Source organism: Dama dama, chromosome 32 (assembly GCF_033118175.1).
Source record: "Dama dama isolate Ldn47 chromosome 32, ASM3311817v1, whole genome shotgun sequence".
In the NCBI taxonomy this organism is placed as follows: Eukaryota; Metazoa; Chordata; class Mammalia; order Artiodactyla; family Cervidae; genus Dama; species Dama dama.
Genome location: NC_083712.1, coordinates 23,917,928 through 23,932,852, shown reverse-complemented (window position 1 = coordinate 23,932,852; position 14,925 = coordinate 23,917,928). Strand labels below are relative to the sequence as shown.

The window sequence follows — 14,925 nt, the reverse complement described above, 5'->3', positions numbered from 1 at the left end:
TTTTCAGCAAACATCCTTCAACAGCCAAGTCTCTCGAGAGACACGCCTTACCCTTCAGGCACAAAAATGGCGCCTCAGTCAGGCGCATGCGCACTTGTGGAGCCCCGAGCGCGCTCCTCTCAGGCATGCGCACCTCAGAGCCAGACCTGAAAGGGAGCGCCTTCTTGGAACGTGGCCACACTCTGCCTCCCCTCCGTCTGGTTTAAGGAGCCGCCCCAAGAGGCCTTCACTTTCAGGATCTCTGCAAGCAACTGGGTGAGTGAGGGATTCCTTCGGCTTGCGACCTGAGTGCCTGAGGCTAGGCTCTGTCTGCTCTTAGTCCCAGAAGCTCCTTTCCTGCTCTTTGCCACAGCTTTCCTTTGAGCACCATTTTTCTTCTTCTTTTTTAAAAATGACTTACTGGGAAGCACTTTGCTATTTTGTCACTTGCTAATTATTTTCAATAACTTGAAATTCTCGGAGAACTCGACCACTGGTATAATTCATCGTATCTTGTTCCTCAGGCTCGTGGCTGCAGGTTTGCTGGATCCAAAGAGTCCAGGACCCTTGACTGCGGACGATGGAGGCTGACGAGTGCGTCTGCCCTAGAACACCGCACTCGGTTCCCGTTCGGCGTGCGGGGAGGTGTATTCTGCCTTAGAAACAGCCTGATCGTCTCCAGCGAGGGCCACCTTCCAGGATGTCCAAAAGGCCCCGCTCCCAGTTAGAGCAAGACATCCCAGGAGGTGTCCGCCGTGAGACACGCCCGCAGCCACCGCAGATGTTCCGCTGTGGTGACCGAATGGCGGTTTGTGACCAGAGCCTCCCGCCCCAGGAGCATGGGAGTCCCGTGGTGGTGAATGAAGTGCCAGAGGCGGCCGAGAATTACAGGGTAAGCTTCGTACGGATCCCAGACCACCCTGCCGTTCTGGCTGACTCCTCTTTTCAGTAATTACCGTATTTGTTTGGGGAACAGGTATTCTGATCCTTCAAGTCCATTCCCTTAGTTGATGTTGGTCAACGGAATACTAGATAAGTACCATACGTAGACCTTCCATGTGTAGTCAGGGCTATTGGCCTTTCAGTTGTCTAAGGTTAGGAATCTAGCTGTTGTAAAGCAATTACTGTGATATATTTCTCTGCAGAAGTTATTCCAGGAGATGTTGGACACATTGAAGGAGAAACTTGAGGCAGCTAAAATCATACTGGCTGATGAACAAGAAAGAATGGTGATGATGCAGGTCAGTGCTTATCTTGATTCTTGGGTGGAAATTACCTATAATGTTGGCTAGCAAATAACATAAACAGCATCATAAGACCAATGGCACAGCAGGAAAAGCTACTTAAAATCCATAGTTAGGAAAGGTATTAATTTCTTCATGTATAAAGAGCTCTTAAAAGTTAGTAAGCAGGGGACTTCCCTGGAGCTCTAGTGGTTAAGATTGGACACAGTTCCCCTTCAAGGGACATGGGTTCAATTCCTGTTCAGGGAACTAAGATACTGCAAGAAAAAAAATGTCAGTAGCAAAGGACTAGAAACCATAGAGAAGTGATCAAAGACCTGAGAGCTCACAGAAAAGCAAAAGCAGATAATCTTTTGAGTAGACTGAATTGGTTCATAAGCTCATGTTAAGAGAAATACAAATTAACTGTATTTGTTAGAGAGATGGCATTTTTATACCTTATTTATAAATATAAAAAAGACTGATAGTGCAGTTAACAGTGCCATAGGAGAGGGATCATCTTTTGTACTTTGGGTGTGGCAGTGTAAATCCTGAAGCCATTCAAAGGTCAATTTAAGAATTTCTATTTGGGGCGTGTCAATTAGGAGTTTGGGATTGACATGCATTGCAGGAGGATTGCAGGCTGATTGCAGGCTGATTCTTTACTGCTGAGCCACCCAGGAAGCCCTAACATATTCACAGTACTATATATAAAATAGAAAGTTAACAAGGATCTACTCTAAAGCACAGGGAACCATAGTCAATATCTTGTAAAAGTCTATTAAGGGAACAGAAGCTGAAAATAATATATAGACTGTAAGAGGGTGAGATCACAGGTCGGGGGGGGGGGGGACCTGAAGGGGACTGTTTGCAATAATTAGGGACAGATGATGGTGAACTTTGATGGAAGGGGTAGTAGAAGTGGTGAGAATAGTCAGGTTCTTGATAAATCTTGACTCAGTAGTGTCATGATGTTAAATATGGTCATTTTGTTGTTGTTGTTTTGGCTGCACCGTGCTGCATGTGGAATCAGTTCCCTAACCAGGGGTCAAACCTGTGCCCCTTCAGTGGGAATGCAGAGTCCTAACCACTGGATCTCCAGGGAAGTCCCTAAATACAGTTGTATTTAGTCCCTAAATAAGCCAACTACTCACAATATATGTCTCTAGTTCAGACTTTCCAAGTAGTGGGCTTTCGTGTCCAACTTTTTGCCTAGTATCTCTGCTTGGATGGATGACTTATCAAAATCGTCATATCCTAAACTGAGTTGCTGATATACCCCCCATGTCTAGAATCTGTCCCATCCATAGTTTCCATTTTATGTTTTGGCAACTCTGTTCTTTATCTAAAAACCTTGGGGTCACCCATTGATTCCTCTTTTCCTCTCATCCACTATCCAAAGCATCAGCAAAAGCCGTTGGTCCTGCCTTCCAGTTTTCCTGATCTCCTGCTGTTTGGTTGAAGTTGTGTAGATTCCTCAGTTTTCTGTCAATGAACATGTCTCTGTCTGCATTTCATGTTCTAAAATTGTGTTGCTATCTTGGCTGATGTTGACCCTGAAATTCCCTTTGTCCTTTGTATCTATGCCTATTATTTCCTCCCCAGTACTTTATATTTCCTTGGATTTGTATTAGAATTATAGATGGAAAGGGACCATAAATAATTATCTGTAGTATTTAACCTGAAATCTGTCATTTCTGTGTCTATGATGAAGAAAGAGGAGCAGAATTTTAAAGAAATGATTGAGTCTGAGTATAGCATAAGGATCCGGTTGATGACTGAAGAAATTAGGATGAACTTGCGAAGCCTGCAAGGCAGAGTCAACCTGGATTTGAGACAAACCAGTCAGAACCAACTGATGGAATTTTCCTCAAAGCTAAAGGAGAAGTTCCAGGAAACACTACAGGTGAGATATGCAATGTGACGTCCTCACAATATTTGGGAAATGAAAGAAAGAAGAGATAAAATAGCACAACCACTGACAACTATGCTTTTATTAAAATGATGTGTGTGTGTATATATATATAGTCACCCCACAGTTCTATTCCTGATAATTTGTTTTGCAGATACATTTGCATGCATATAAAAAGACACATTCATAAGGGATGTTGTAAAATGATGTCAGTATAGAGACATGACTTGGAGATAGTCTTTGAAGCCAAACTGATATGATTCCTAACTGGGTTCTCTAATTTACTAGTCTAGTTGGCCACTTTCCCTGGTGGCTCAGTCGTAAAGAATTCGCCTTCAATGCAGGAGACACAAGTTTGGTCCCTGGTCTGGAAAGATCCTCTGGAGGAGGAAATGGCAATGCACTCCAGTGTTCCTACCTGGGAAATCCCACAGACAGAGGAGTCTGGTAGGCTACAGTCCATGGGTCACAAAATGTTGGACACAAATGAGCGACTGAATGACAATAGGTGGCCTTAGACATTCTGCTTAAGCTCTGACTTAGTTTCCTTAGATGTAAAAGGATAATGGCCTTGAGTTCATAATATTGTGTGATAATCTACATGAAACTCTTTAAATAGTGTTTGTACATGTGTACATTATTGTGTAATATAAATGTAAGTTTAGGTGTTGTTATTACTTCAACATTTGTTGATAGCAAGAGAGTGGATTCGACCTGTATCCATCAATATTATACTCATGAAATGCATTGTATAGACATACAATGGAATGCTCTTTAGCGTTTAGAAAAGATAACATGGCTCTATATGTATGGATAAGGAATGCTCTTCAAGAGCATATATCTATTAAGAAAAAAAGCAAGTTGCAGATCAGCAGTGGAATATGACATCACTTGTGTTAAGAAAAAAATAGCATGAACATTCTCATACGTGCCTAGATGGAGCATCTTTACAAGGGTAGGAAGGAACCTGGTATCAGTGGTTTGATTACGTATTTTATTATTGGTTGAATTTAATTTTTAATTATAGTAAGTCTTAGTTTTAATGAAGGAAATAAGAAACTTCCTGAACAAAACTGAATAGCCAAAAAAAAAAAAAAAAAGTGACCTGTTTTAGGTCCAGGTTGTGAACTGATTAAGTAGGAGGATACAGTCCACATCAACATAGATACAGTATGTCAGAGAATCATGGGTCTATTGAGGTGTCTTGCTTGACAAGAAGAATATCTTGGCCTTACGTAATTACATCTGTTTGTGGGTTGGCAGGCGATAAAGTGGGTTTTTAAAGAGATGGTTGAATTAGCGAGTAAGAGAAAGTGCCAGTTGTTGAACAGTAATAAAGAGATGCTTTGCAGAGACTGAACCTTCTGGGGAGAGAGAACATGAAGAAACTAAAGGAGAGTGAAGTCAGGCTTTCTGAACAGATCTGCAGCCTCCAGCAGATCACTGTGGAGCTCGAGGAGAAGTGTAGGCAGCCCTCCTCAGTGTTGCTCCAGGTAAGATTCTGGAAATAACCTTCACTACAGTATTTGAGAATTGAGACATGGATAGTACTCATTAGGAGTCAGTGCTAGAATACAGTACGCAGTGATCTTCAGGCATACTTGAAGACTATCAAAAGCATTCTGACTCATCCTAAAATCATAATATGTACAGAGCTGCTTCACTGATCAATAGTTAAGTTTGAATTGACATGCCCTTTAATAGGGTAAGTGGGCTTCCCCAGTGACTCAGCAGTAAAGAATCTGCCTGCAGTGCAGATTCCAGCCCTGGCTTGGGAAGATCCCCTGGAGGAAGAAATGGCAACCCTCTCCAGTATTCTTGCTTGGGAAATCCCATAGACAGGGTAGCCTAGTGAGTACACTCCAGAGGGTCACAAAGAGTTGGTCACGACTCAGTTTGTGCGCACATGCACACACACACACACACACACACATACACACACACTAGCAGTGAGAATGCAGAGTCCAGGGTATTCCGACTCAGCGCGTGTGTGCGCGTGCACACACACACACACACACACACACACACACACACGCAGAGTCCAGTGACTGCCAGGGCACTCCCAGTATTGTATATTTTAAATTTTGTTCAAGAGCATGCCTTGGGACTTCCCTGGTGGTTCAGATGGTAAAGAATCTGCCTACAATGCAGGAGATCTGGGTTTGATCCCTGGGTTGGGAAGCTCGCCTGGAGGAGGGCATGGCAACCCACTCCAGTATTCTTGCCTAGAGAATCCTGTAGACAGAGGAGCCTGGCGGGCTACAGTCTGTGGGGTTGCAAACAGTCGGACAGGACTGAGCAACGAAGCACAGCATAGCACAACATGATTACCATTTTCAATAAGTACATTTTTATATTTTAAAGACTATCCAGATGCACCTGGGCATAAACAGTTAGGTTCTGTCTTAGAGCCAAGCCTCATTCCAGATAGCGCAGACAAGTGTGACCTAGTTATGTTCAGTTCCTGACCTGGTTCCAGCCACCACCCCCAGCATAGCAGGCTAAGTTCCTGCCCTCCCCCCCCCTGCCCAGTATAGAAATCAGGTAGATGGGCAGAATTAGAAAGAGGAGCATCCTCTATGTGAAGTAGAGAGAATTATTTCCCTTGGGAATATAACAGTGATTTCAAGCATTTTTCTGATTTCCTGTTCAGTGTTGAAATTTGATATCTGAGAATTAGCACCATGAGGCTGAAGAAATTACTTGGAAATTGAGTTTTGTTATTATGAGAGAAAATATTTTCATGAGCACAAGTCACAAAAGGCTTGGCTCAAATACCCCCTAGTAATTTTTTTCCTCTTTTTTCATCCTACAGAATGCAAAATATGCTTTGGAAAGGTAAGTTAATCATTTTGGAAACATTTGGGTCAGGTTCACAGTCTGATATGTGGGCACACAAGGGTGGAGGTGTTGGGATGCGGGTAGCAAGGCCATGCAATGATAACCGTCTATGGATGGAGGAGCCTGGAGTCTGCATAGATAATTAAGATCATCATTTCTCTAACAGGAGTGAGTCACTACTGCATCAGTTTCTTCAGCCCGCCCAAATCACAGACCTGAGTGTGTGCCAAATAACAGGAATGAGCAAAATGCTCAAAGTGCTGCAAAGTAAGTTGACACATGTCCATAATCACAGGACACTTTATATTTGTATAAATTCCGGATAGCTGAAGGATTTAAAGACACTCTGTATTTGCAGATATTTCTCCCATGGTTTGTATTTTCATTGACCTAGTAGTATCTTTTGAAGAGCAGAAGTTTTAGATTTTGAAGTTCAGTTTATCATTTTCTTTCCTATGGTTTGTGCTTTTTGTGGCCTAAGAAATTTACCGCAACAAAGATTTCCTTCTAGAAGTTTTACAGTTTTAGTTTTAGCTCTTAGGTTTATTATTCATTTAATCTTTATATACTATTCAGGATATGGTACAACTCTCCTCCTTTTTTGTATATATGTGTATTTAGTTGTTGTAACATCATTTGTTGAAAATCCCTTGACATCATTTGTTGAAAATCACTTGAAAATGAATAGACCTGTTTCGAGTCTAATAGGTTCATTGATCGTTATTTATCCTTTCGGTAATATCATACTGGCTTGACTGATTATTCTATAGAAGTCTTAAAATTGGGCACAGTGAGTTCTCCAGATTTTTTCTTTAGAAATAATTTAGGCCACTCTAGATCTTTCTCTGCATAAATTTTAAAACGAGCTTGTTGACTTCTACAAAAAGCCTTCTAGAATTTTGGTTGGTGTTACACTGAGTCCGTAAAACAGTCTGGGGATAAGGTGATATATCTCCATTTATTTAGGTCACCTTTGGTTTCTCTCAGCAGTGTAATATAGTTTTCAGCTAATATTGTACATATTTAATTAGACAGATACCTAAGTGTTTTTTAGTTCTATTAATGAAATTAAATATCAGTTTATTTCTTCCTTTCTACTCTGTAAGCCTTTTCTGTATTTTTCTTACTTATTGCACTTACTAGGACCTTCAGTGTAATGGTGAATAGGAGTGGTGAGAATCTTTTTCTTGATCTTAGGGAGAAAGCATTGTCTTTGACCTTTAATGTTAGCTGTAGGTTTTTCCACAGTTGCCTTTTGTCATGTTGAGGAAGTTCCCCATCTATTCTTGATTCAGTAAAATTTCATATCATGAACAGATGTTGAACTTAAGAGATGTTTTTGTCTATATCTACCAAAATATACATTTTTTCTTCATTATTGTGAATTATGTTTGCTTCATATGTTGAGCCAACTTTGCATTCCCAGGATAAACTCTTGGTAATAATGTTTTATCCATTTTATATATTGCCAAAGTGTATGTACTAATGTTTTTAAAATAATTTTTGCATTTATGTTAATGCATATTTTCTGTAGCTTTCTTTCCTTGTAATCATCCATTAGCATTTTAATACATTTTATTTCTAGGTAATCTTATTTAGTTCTTTGTCAAACCCACTTAGTCTTGCTTTTTTTAGTTTCCTGTATTCTATAGGAGTAGATTTCTTTTTCTTTAAACATAGAAGGAAAATTTATTGTAGAGTTTATGCCTGGCAATTCCAGTATGTAAAGTTCTTCAGATTTTTTTCTGCTTGTCTCAATTTGAGTGTGTGGTTAATGATTTTTTTTTTTAATAGTGAGCTTTCCTTTTTTCCTTAGATGTGATTTTTAGAAGTTCTTTTCGGATAGGAATAAAAGGTGTACATTCTTCTAGAGACAATTTGCATTTATTTCTGCCGGTCTTCTGAAAATCCTAGGATCTTGGGACAAGCTGAAATTTAAAATTCAAGGCTTCTGGTTTTTAAGACCACTTTAATACTGATATGAATTAGGTCCAGAGATTCATCTTCACTTGCCCATAAAAGTTTCTAGTGGATTAGATGCTAAAGAAAGAAATCAATGACTGCTACAGTTTTATGGCTTGACCAACTATAAGTGATGTGTTCCACTAAAAGGTAGAAACTGGGAAAGGATAGGTTTGGATTTCCATTTTGGATGGAGAATGTTTGAAATTCCTGTGTTTTGTCCAGCTGGTATTTGTCTTCTTTTTAGAGGGGTAAGTCATGAACATATCAGTTTAGTTTAGTCACTCTGACTCTTGGTGACTGCATGGACTGCAGCACGCCAGGCCTCCCTGTCCATCACCAACTCATGGAGCTTGCTTAGACTCATGTCTATCGAGTCACTGATGCCATCCAACCATCTCATGAGCATATAGAAGATGTTTAAAACTGAGGCTAAATGAAGTCACTTAGGGTAAAAGAATATACAGGGAGTGAAAAGGAAGATCGAGGGCCGACCTCTGAGAAGTCACAATATTTAGAGGCTGAACAGAAGGAGATGAGAAGGACCAGTTAGAGATGTGAAGACACCTACCACTTTCATTCAAGTATGAGAAATCACAGTGAGCCTTCTTGACTTCAGCTTGATTTTTCTGGAGGATTCTCACAAGTTTTCAGGCCTCTAATATATTCACTTTTGATTTACTCAATGTTAGGGGCCTGTAGGCAACAGTTTCTAGATGTCTCTGCTGTGCCCTGGTAATATTTAAAATAAGGAGGGAAGTTCAGTCACAGGCCAGAGTCATGAATCAACTGCTCTATGGGAGACTCCAGTACTTCTGTTGGTTCCAGGCTTGGGGAAGATCTTTAGGGAGTTCAGAGTTGGGTCCCAGGTGATACTGGGCTACGACTGGGTGTCAGGTCATTCTTATGGCCTGGCAGAATTCCTTTCTGGTTTGAGGTCCCTTCATCTGGACTTTCTTAGATTGCCTCTCCAATATCTGTGGCTGAGACTGGTGCCGTCTCATTAGGAAGCCCCTGATGTTAGAAGTCATGAGTCACTGGCACTGACGAACCCCTCGGGTAACTAAATTTCCTTCTCCCTGCAGGACCTATAACTTTCGACCCTAAAACAGCTCATCCCTATCTGGTCTTGTCCGAGGATCTAAGGAGTGTGAGACTTGGAAACGTGCAGCGTGGTGTACCCGGTCACCCTGAGAGATTTGATTTCAGCGCCACCGTGTTGGGTGTGCAGAGCTTCACCTCAGGGCGGCACTACTGGGAGGTGGACGTGGGCAAGGCGGCGCAGTGGCAGCTGGGCGTGTATAGGAGCTCCGCCGTCAGAAACAGTTCCGGAAATAAGGTCTTACTCACAGGATCTCTCATGGGAACTGATCACACCTTCTGGGCTTTTCCCCCTTTCAAAAGGGTCTCCTTCAGAGAGCGAGTGCACAGAGTTGGAGTTTTCCTGGACTATGAGTATGAGCAGATATCGTTCTATGATGCCGCAAAGGGCTCCCTCATCTATAATTTCTCTTATCTCGCCTTCCAGGGAGCTCTCAGGCCTATATTTTCTCTCAGTATCTCCAGTGGAGGCGTGAATTCAGACTCTCCGACTATCTGCCTCCCTCACGTTTCTCCTTGTAATGATACTATTGGCCCTCAGTCCTCTTCAAGGTGTGAAATCTAATAACCACGAGAGCCCAGAATGTTACAAGCATGACTTTGTATAAATAATTTTACAAAGTAAGCCAGTAGAAGATTTTTAGCACTTGAGTTGGAACCCAGTTGAACACCCCAGAGCTTTTGCATTCATGCAGCCCGTAGGCTCACAAGAGTTGGACACGACTAAAGCAGCTTAGCACGAAGGCACAGCATGGCTTTCAACACCCTTTTCGTGGAAGTGGTTGCATTTAAGCTGAATCGTGAATGATAATAACTAAAGGACCCCATGCTAATTAGAACAGCAAGTGCCTATGCAGCATAAGATTGGGAAATTAGAGGAGAAAATAGTCTGGGATACTTAAGACAGGGTTAAGGACTCTTGAGATTTCTGAAAACAGAATTGGGTATAATCAGGACTAGATTTGAGAATGTCACCAAACTGACATGTGGAATGGAGACATCCTATTCCTGATGCTGTCAAAGAGTTCTATCATCATTCCACATGGAGGACAACTTAATTTCCCCGGATACATTATCTCGGTGGGGAGGAGGTATTGCAGAAAATGTGAGTATTTCCAAGTTGTTTCAAGTATTCTATTTCTTTCTTATAAGAAAATTAAATTTCTTAAAAGAAATTAGACGGTTTGCTGCTTTGTAGTGGTGTTTTGTGTTTGCCTTCGTCTTTCTCTATTTGATCACCCACTGAAAATTTTTTTCTGTAGCCTTGCTTGGGGCTTCGTACAATGCTAAGAAGACAATGAAATATTTATTAGAGGGACTTTTAGTGAAAGGTTTATCATGCTGGATCTCCATATTTTTAACAGCCTGTAAGTGTGTATTAATCCTTATTACTTGAATGTAGAAACTGAGGCTCAAAGGTGATCTTGGCTGAAGTGTTGCTCTGCAAAGCAGCTGTATTTGATATAATAAGAGCAAATCCTGGAACATCACTGCACCAGTTATAGCTTCTTATATACAAACAACAGTTGCAATTTTTAAAAATTCTGTTTACTTTTTTATCTTTATTTTATGGCTATGCTGGGTCTTTATTGTTGAGTGCAGGCTTTCTCTAGTTGGAGCAAGTAGAGGCTATTCTTTACTGTAGTTGCAGCAAGTGGGGGCTATTCTTTATTGTAGTTCCAGTCAGCAGGGGCTACTCTCTAGTTGTGGTGCTCAGGCTTCTCATTGCGCTGGCTTCTCTTGTTGCAGAGCGTGGGTTCTAGAGTGTGGACTCAGTAGTAGTCGTGCACAGGCTCAGTTGCCCCTGGGCATGTGGAATCTTCCTGGACCAAGGCTTGAACCTACATCCCATGCCTTGGTTGCTTGGTTGGTGGATTCTTAACCACTGGACCATCAGGGAAGTCCTTTTTCTTTTTTTTTTAATGTTTTGGCCACATTGCAGTGTGTGAAACTTCCCTCACCAGGAATTGAACCCATATCCCCTGCTGCAGTGGAAGCACAGAGTCTTAACCACTGAACCTACCAGGGAAGTCTGCAACTTTATATTTATTTTGGACAGTTCTTTGATTGTCTTTCCATGAGATTTAAGTACCATGCCTATTTCTGTTCATTCTTTTATGTTAAACAGTCCTTAGACCATGAATTCTCAAATGTGTATTGTAAGTGAGGAAGAAAGCATTAAGTAGTGTTGTATATTATGGCGCTGGGTGAGTGATGCTTAGAAGTTAAATGTCCTGGAAGAGAGCTGCACTTGTGTCAGAACCGAAAGGTCAATAAACAGATTCAGGCGAACTGGTGGTTGAGTTTGTTAGAGCAACCGCAGTGAAGTACCACAGACTGAGTGGCTTACACCTCAGAAGTGCCTTTACTCGTAGTTCTGAAGACTAGAAATGAAGGTGTTGGCAGGTTCAGTTCCTTGTGAAGATGGTTGCTTGCCTCTCTCCTGGCTTCTCGTGCTTGGCTGGAAATCTTTGTCTCCTGACAGTTATGTCACTCTGTCTTCTGCCTGTCTTCACTTGATGTTCTCCTTATGTCTGGTTTTTGGCCTTTAAAAAAAATAAATAAGGGCATTAGTCCCATTGGACCAGGGGCTCACCCTACTGTATGGGCTCATTTTAACTTTAATAGTGACCCTGTTTCCAAAGAAGGTACAGGGGATTAGGAACTTTTTCTTGGGGGTTGGAGTGGTGGTATAGCAGTTGCAGCTTCTGTGTGTGCTAAGTAAGTCACTTTGGTTGTGTCCAGCTCTTTGTGACCCTGTGGACTGCAGGCTGCCAAGCTCCTCTGTCCCAACAAGAATACTGGAGTGGGTTGCCGTGCCCTCCTCCAGGGGAGCTTTCTGACCCAGGGGATCTTTCTGACCCCCATCTCTTAATGTCTACCTGCATTGGCAGGTGGGTTCTTTACCACTAGTGCCACCTGGGAAGCCCATGGTGGGGGATGACAATTCAACCCACAGCATAAGCATTAATGTAAAAATAGTTTTTCATGTACAACAGCGAGTTTGTAAATTCTGTGTATCCTATAAGCACCTGAGGTGTTTTTTTTTTTTTTAATCCCAGTATTCATCACCTCCCCCCACTACATGTACATTAATTACATCAAGATCTCTGAGATTAGGGACTTCCCTGGCAGTCCTTGATGGCTCAGACGGTAAAGAATCTGCTTGCAATGCAGGAGACCTGGGTTCTGTCCCTGGGTCAGGAAGATCCCCTGGAGAAGGGAATGGCAACCCACTCCAGTATTCTTGCCTGGAGAATCCTATGGACAGATGAGCCTAGCAGGCTATAGTCCATGGGATTGTGAAAGAGTCGGATGTGACCGAGTGACTAATATTTTTTCTGGCAGTCCAGTGGTTAAGACTTGGCCTTCTAATGGGGGAATGCAGATGGTGCAGGTTCAGTCCCTGGTCAGGGAGCTAAGATCACACATCCCTTGTGGCCAAAAAACCAAAACGAAACAAAAAGGATCTCTGGAATCGGAATCTAGGCATCACTTTTCCAAAGTTCTGTGGGTGATTTGCAACATTCAGCCAAGATTAAGAAGTAAGTTTAGTAAAGGCAAACAGAGGAAACAGCTGATTTGGTCAGTGACGACATCGCCTTTTGTATGGCTTGGAATTTTAATCTGTCAGAGGTACCGGATGTGTGGTGCTAGTGCTGGGGGGGCAGGCTGTTAGGTCAGAGATCAAGGTGAGCCTGGATGCCTTCTTTAGTAACAAGCATGTGTAGTTCACATGGCTGGGCCTGCCAGTCAGCCTGATCTCTTAGGAAGATTGTTGACGGCTCAAGGGTAATTGGAAGGCACTCTAAGAAACTATATGTCTTGGATAACTGGGCTCAGTAAGACCTAGGAACTCTCTGGCCATTGGAAGAAGCTTCCGGTGGTTTAGAACAGGGGTCCCCAGAACCAGGCCGTACAGTAGGAGGTGAGCAGCAGGGGAGGGATATATGCATATCTATTATCTGAAAATATATATATATATATATATATATATGTATGCCTATATTCTAAAGAGAATGAGGGAGACCAAGGCTTCCCACTAATGCTGCATTATGATGAATTGTATAATTATTTCATTATATATCACAGTGTAATCATAATAGAAATAAAATGTACAATAAATGCAGTGCGTTTGAATCATCCCCAGACCATCCGCCTTCCCCCACCTGGGTCCGTGGAAAAACTGTCTTCCATGAAACCGTCTCTGATGCCAAAAAGGCTGGGGACCACTGCTTTGGAACATCTTGGGTTATCCCCCCACAGTAGGGATATATCTCTACCCTTAGAACATTTCGAGTATGATAAATGTACATTGGGCAGAAAACTTCAATAAAAAAAATGGAGTTCCATTCTGCAGTTATAACTGAAATGACTTCTCTGCCCCTATATAGAACACTTAAGTTGTAAGACTGTTTATAGCTGAACTGCTAACATATTTCTGGGAAGAGCCCAGGAAGGCTCACAGCCTATACCAGTCTAGACCTACTACCCTCCGCTGGGAGTCAGGGGAGTCTGCCTGAAATAATCTGGGGCTAAAAGAAGAAAAGGTAAGTGACCTCACTGCAGTAATTCTCTTAATCTTGGATAAAGAAAAGGAACTGGGATAGAGGAGATAATGAATTCATGGAGAATGGGCAAGTGGTTTGAAACTTTGATTTCTTGGAGTCCCTGATTAGAATCTGATAAATGCCATCACTGGTACACTGAAGTTAAAAAGAACATGGATGGGAAATGGAAAAAGTTGGAGAAGGTTGCATTTTATCTGTCCTGACAAATTGGAAAGTATACAACGGAGTGGGACATTTGCCCTGAAGAGAACCAAATGTGAGATGAGAAACTCACCCCAAGTGAGAGGAATTATGTGCAATAGATGAATGTGGTATAATAACAAAAAGGTTGAATTGAAGTATTAACATGTTAAAATTTAAGTTTGTATATCTACTCTCTGCAAGGTAAGGTTCCAAATGTTTTATATGCATTACCTCATCTGAGTCTTCTAACTCTTGAGATAGGTGTTTTTGTTTTATTGAGTCAAAAATATGCTAAAAACCTAGAGATAGTGTTACAAACTCTTAAAAAAAACAGGCTATTCATTTCTTTCCACCCAGATTGTATCTCCCTAAAGGTATTCAGTGAGATCTGAGGGTGACTGGGGGGAAGGTGGGGGAAGTTGAGGCCTGGTAAAGATATGAAAGTGAAATCCATGTTTCTCAAAAGAAGCAGTTGAGGGGACTTCCCTGTTGGTCTGGGTCAGGGAACTAGATCCCGCATGTTGCCACTGAGGAAAAAAAAAGATCCTGCGATCCCGCATGTTGCCAGTGAGGAAAGAAAAAGATCCTGCGTGCCTCAGTTAAGACCCATAAGATCCAACCCAACCAAATGAATAAGTAGTTTTTTTTTTAAAGAAGCAGTTGATGCAGATTTAATGTAAAATTGTTTTCCTGGAAAGTATTTATGTATTTGTATAATATTTTGAAATGTTATGTAAGCTTTTTTTCCCCCCAAATGAGTACTTACAAGTTTTGTGTTCATCCTAATGAATATTCTAACCTGCTAAAGAATGCCTGTGTTTGTGTGTGTTGTTTCAGATAGTAATACTGTGGTGATTCCAGATGCTGGTGGGTTTTCTCTTTGAAAAAGGGAGTGGTCTAAGCATTGTTGTTCACTCGCTAAGTTGTGTCCATCTCTTTGCGATCCCATGAACTGCAGCACACCAGGCTTCCTTGTCCTTCACTATCTCCCAGAGTTTGCTCAGACTTGTGTCCATTGAGTTGGTGATGCCATCCAACCATCTCATCCTCTGTCATCCCCTTCTCCTTCTGCCCCTAGTGTTTCCCGGCATCCGGGTCTTTTCCAGTGAGTTGGCTCTTCACATCAGGGGGCCAAAGTATTGACATCAGTCCT

The 14,925-nt window shown here is 41.8% G+C and overlaps 1 protein-coding gene across 1 annotated transcript; it reads left to right on the top strand.

Annotated features, from left to right (window-relative positions):
* The first annotated feature begins 781 nt into the window (after positions 1-781).
* Positions 782-9,583, top strand: TRIML2 (tripartite motif family like 2). The gene is made up of 7 exons (XM_061134781.1): positions 782-871; positions 1,125-1,220; positions 2,917-3,108; positions 4,467-4,607; positions 5,930-5,952; positions 6,122-6,222; positions 9,003-9,583. The coding sequence occupies exons 1-7, from the start codon at positions 782-784 to the stop codon at positions 9,581-9,583; spliced, it is 1,224 nt and encodes a 407-aa protein (XP_060990764.1).
* Positions 9,584-14,925: the final 5,342 nt, after the last annotated feature.

Excerpts from the sequence above, each read along its gene's own strand:
- TRIML2 (XM_061134781.1), top strand. The coding sequence starts at position 782 with ATGGCGGTTTGTGACCAGAGCCTCCCGCCCCAGGAGCATGGGAGTCCC. Across the intron at positions 1,221-2,916 it reads AAAGAATGGTGATGATGCAG|AAAGAGGAGCAGAATTTTAA; the intron begins GTCAGTGCTTAT and ends TCTATGATGAAG. Across the intron at positions 3,109-4,466 it reads AGTTCCAGGAAACACTACAG|AGACTGAACCTTCTGGGGAG; the intron begins GTGAGATATGCA and ends GATGCTTTGCAG.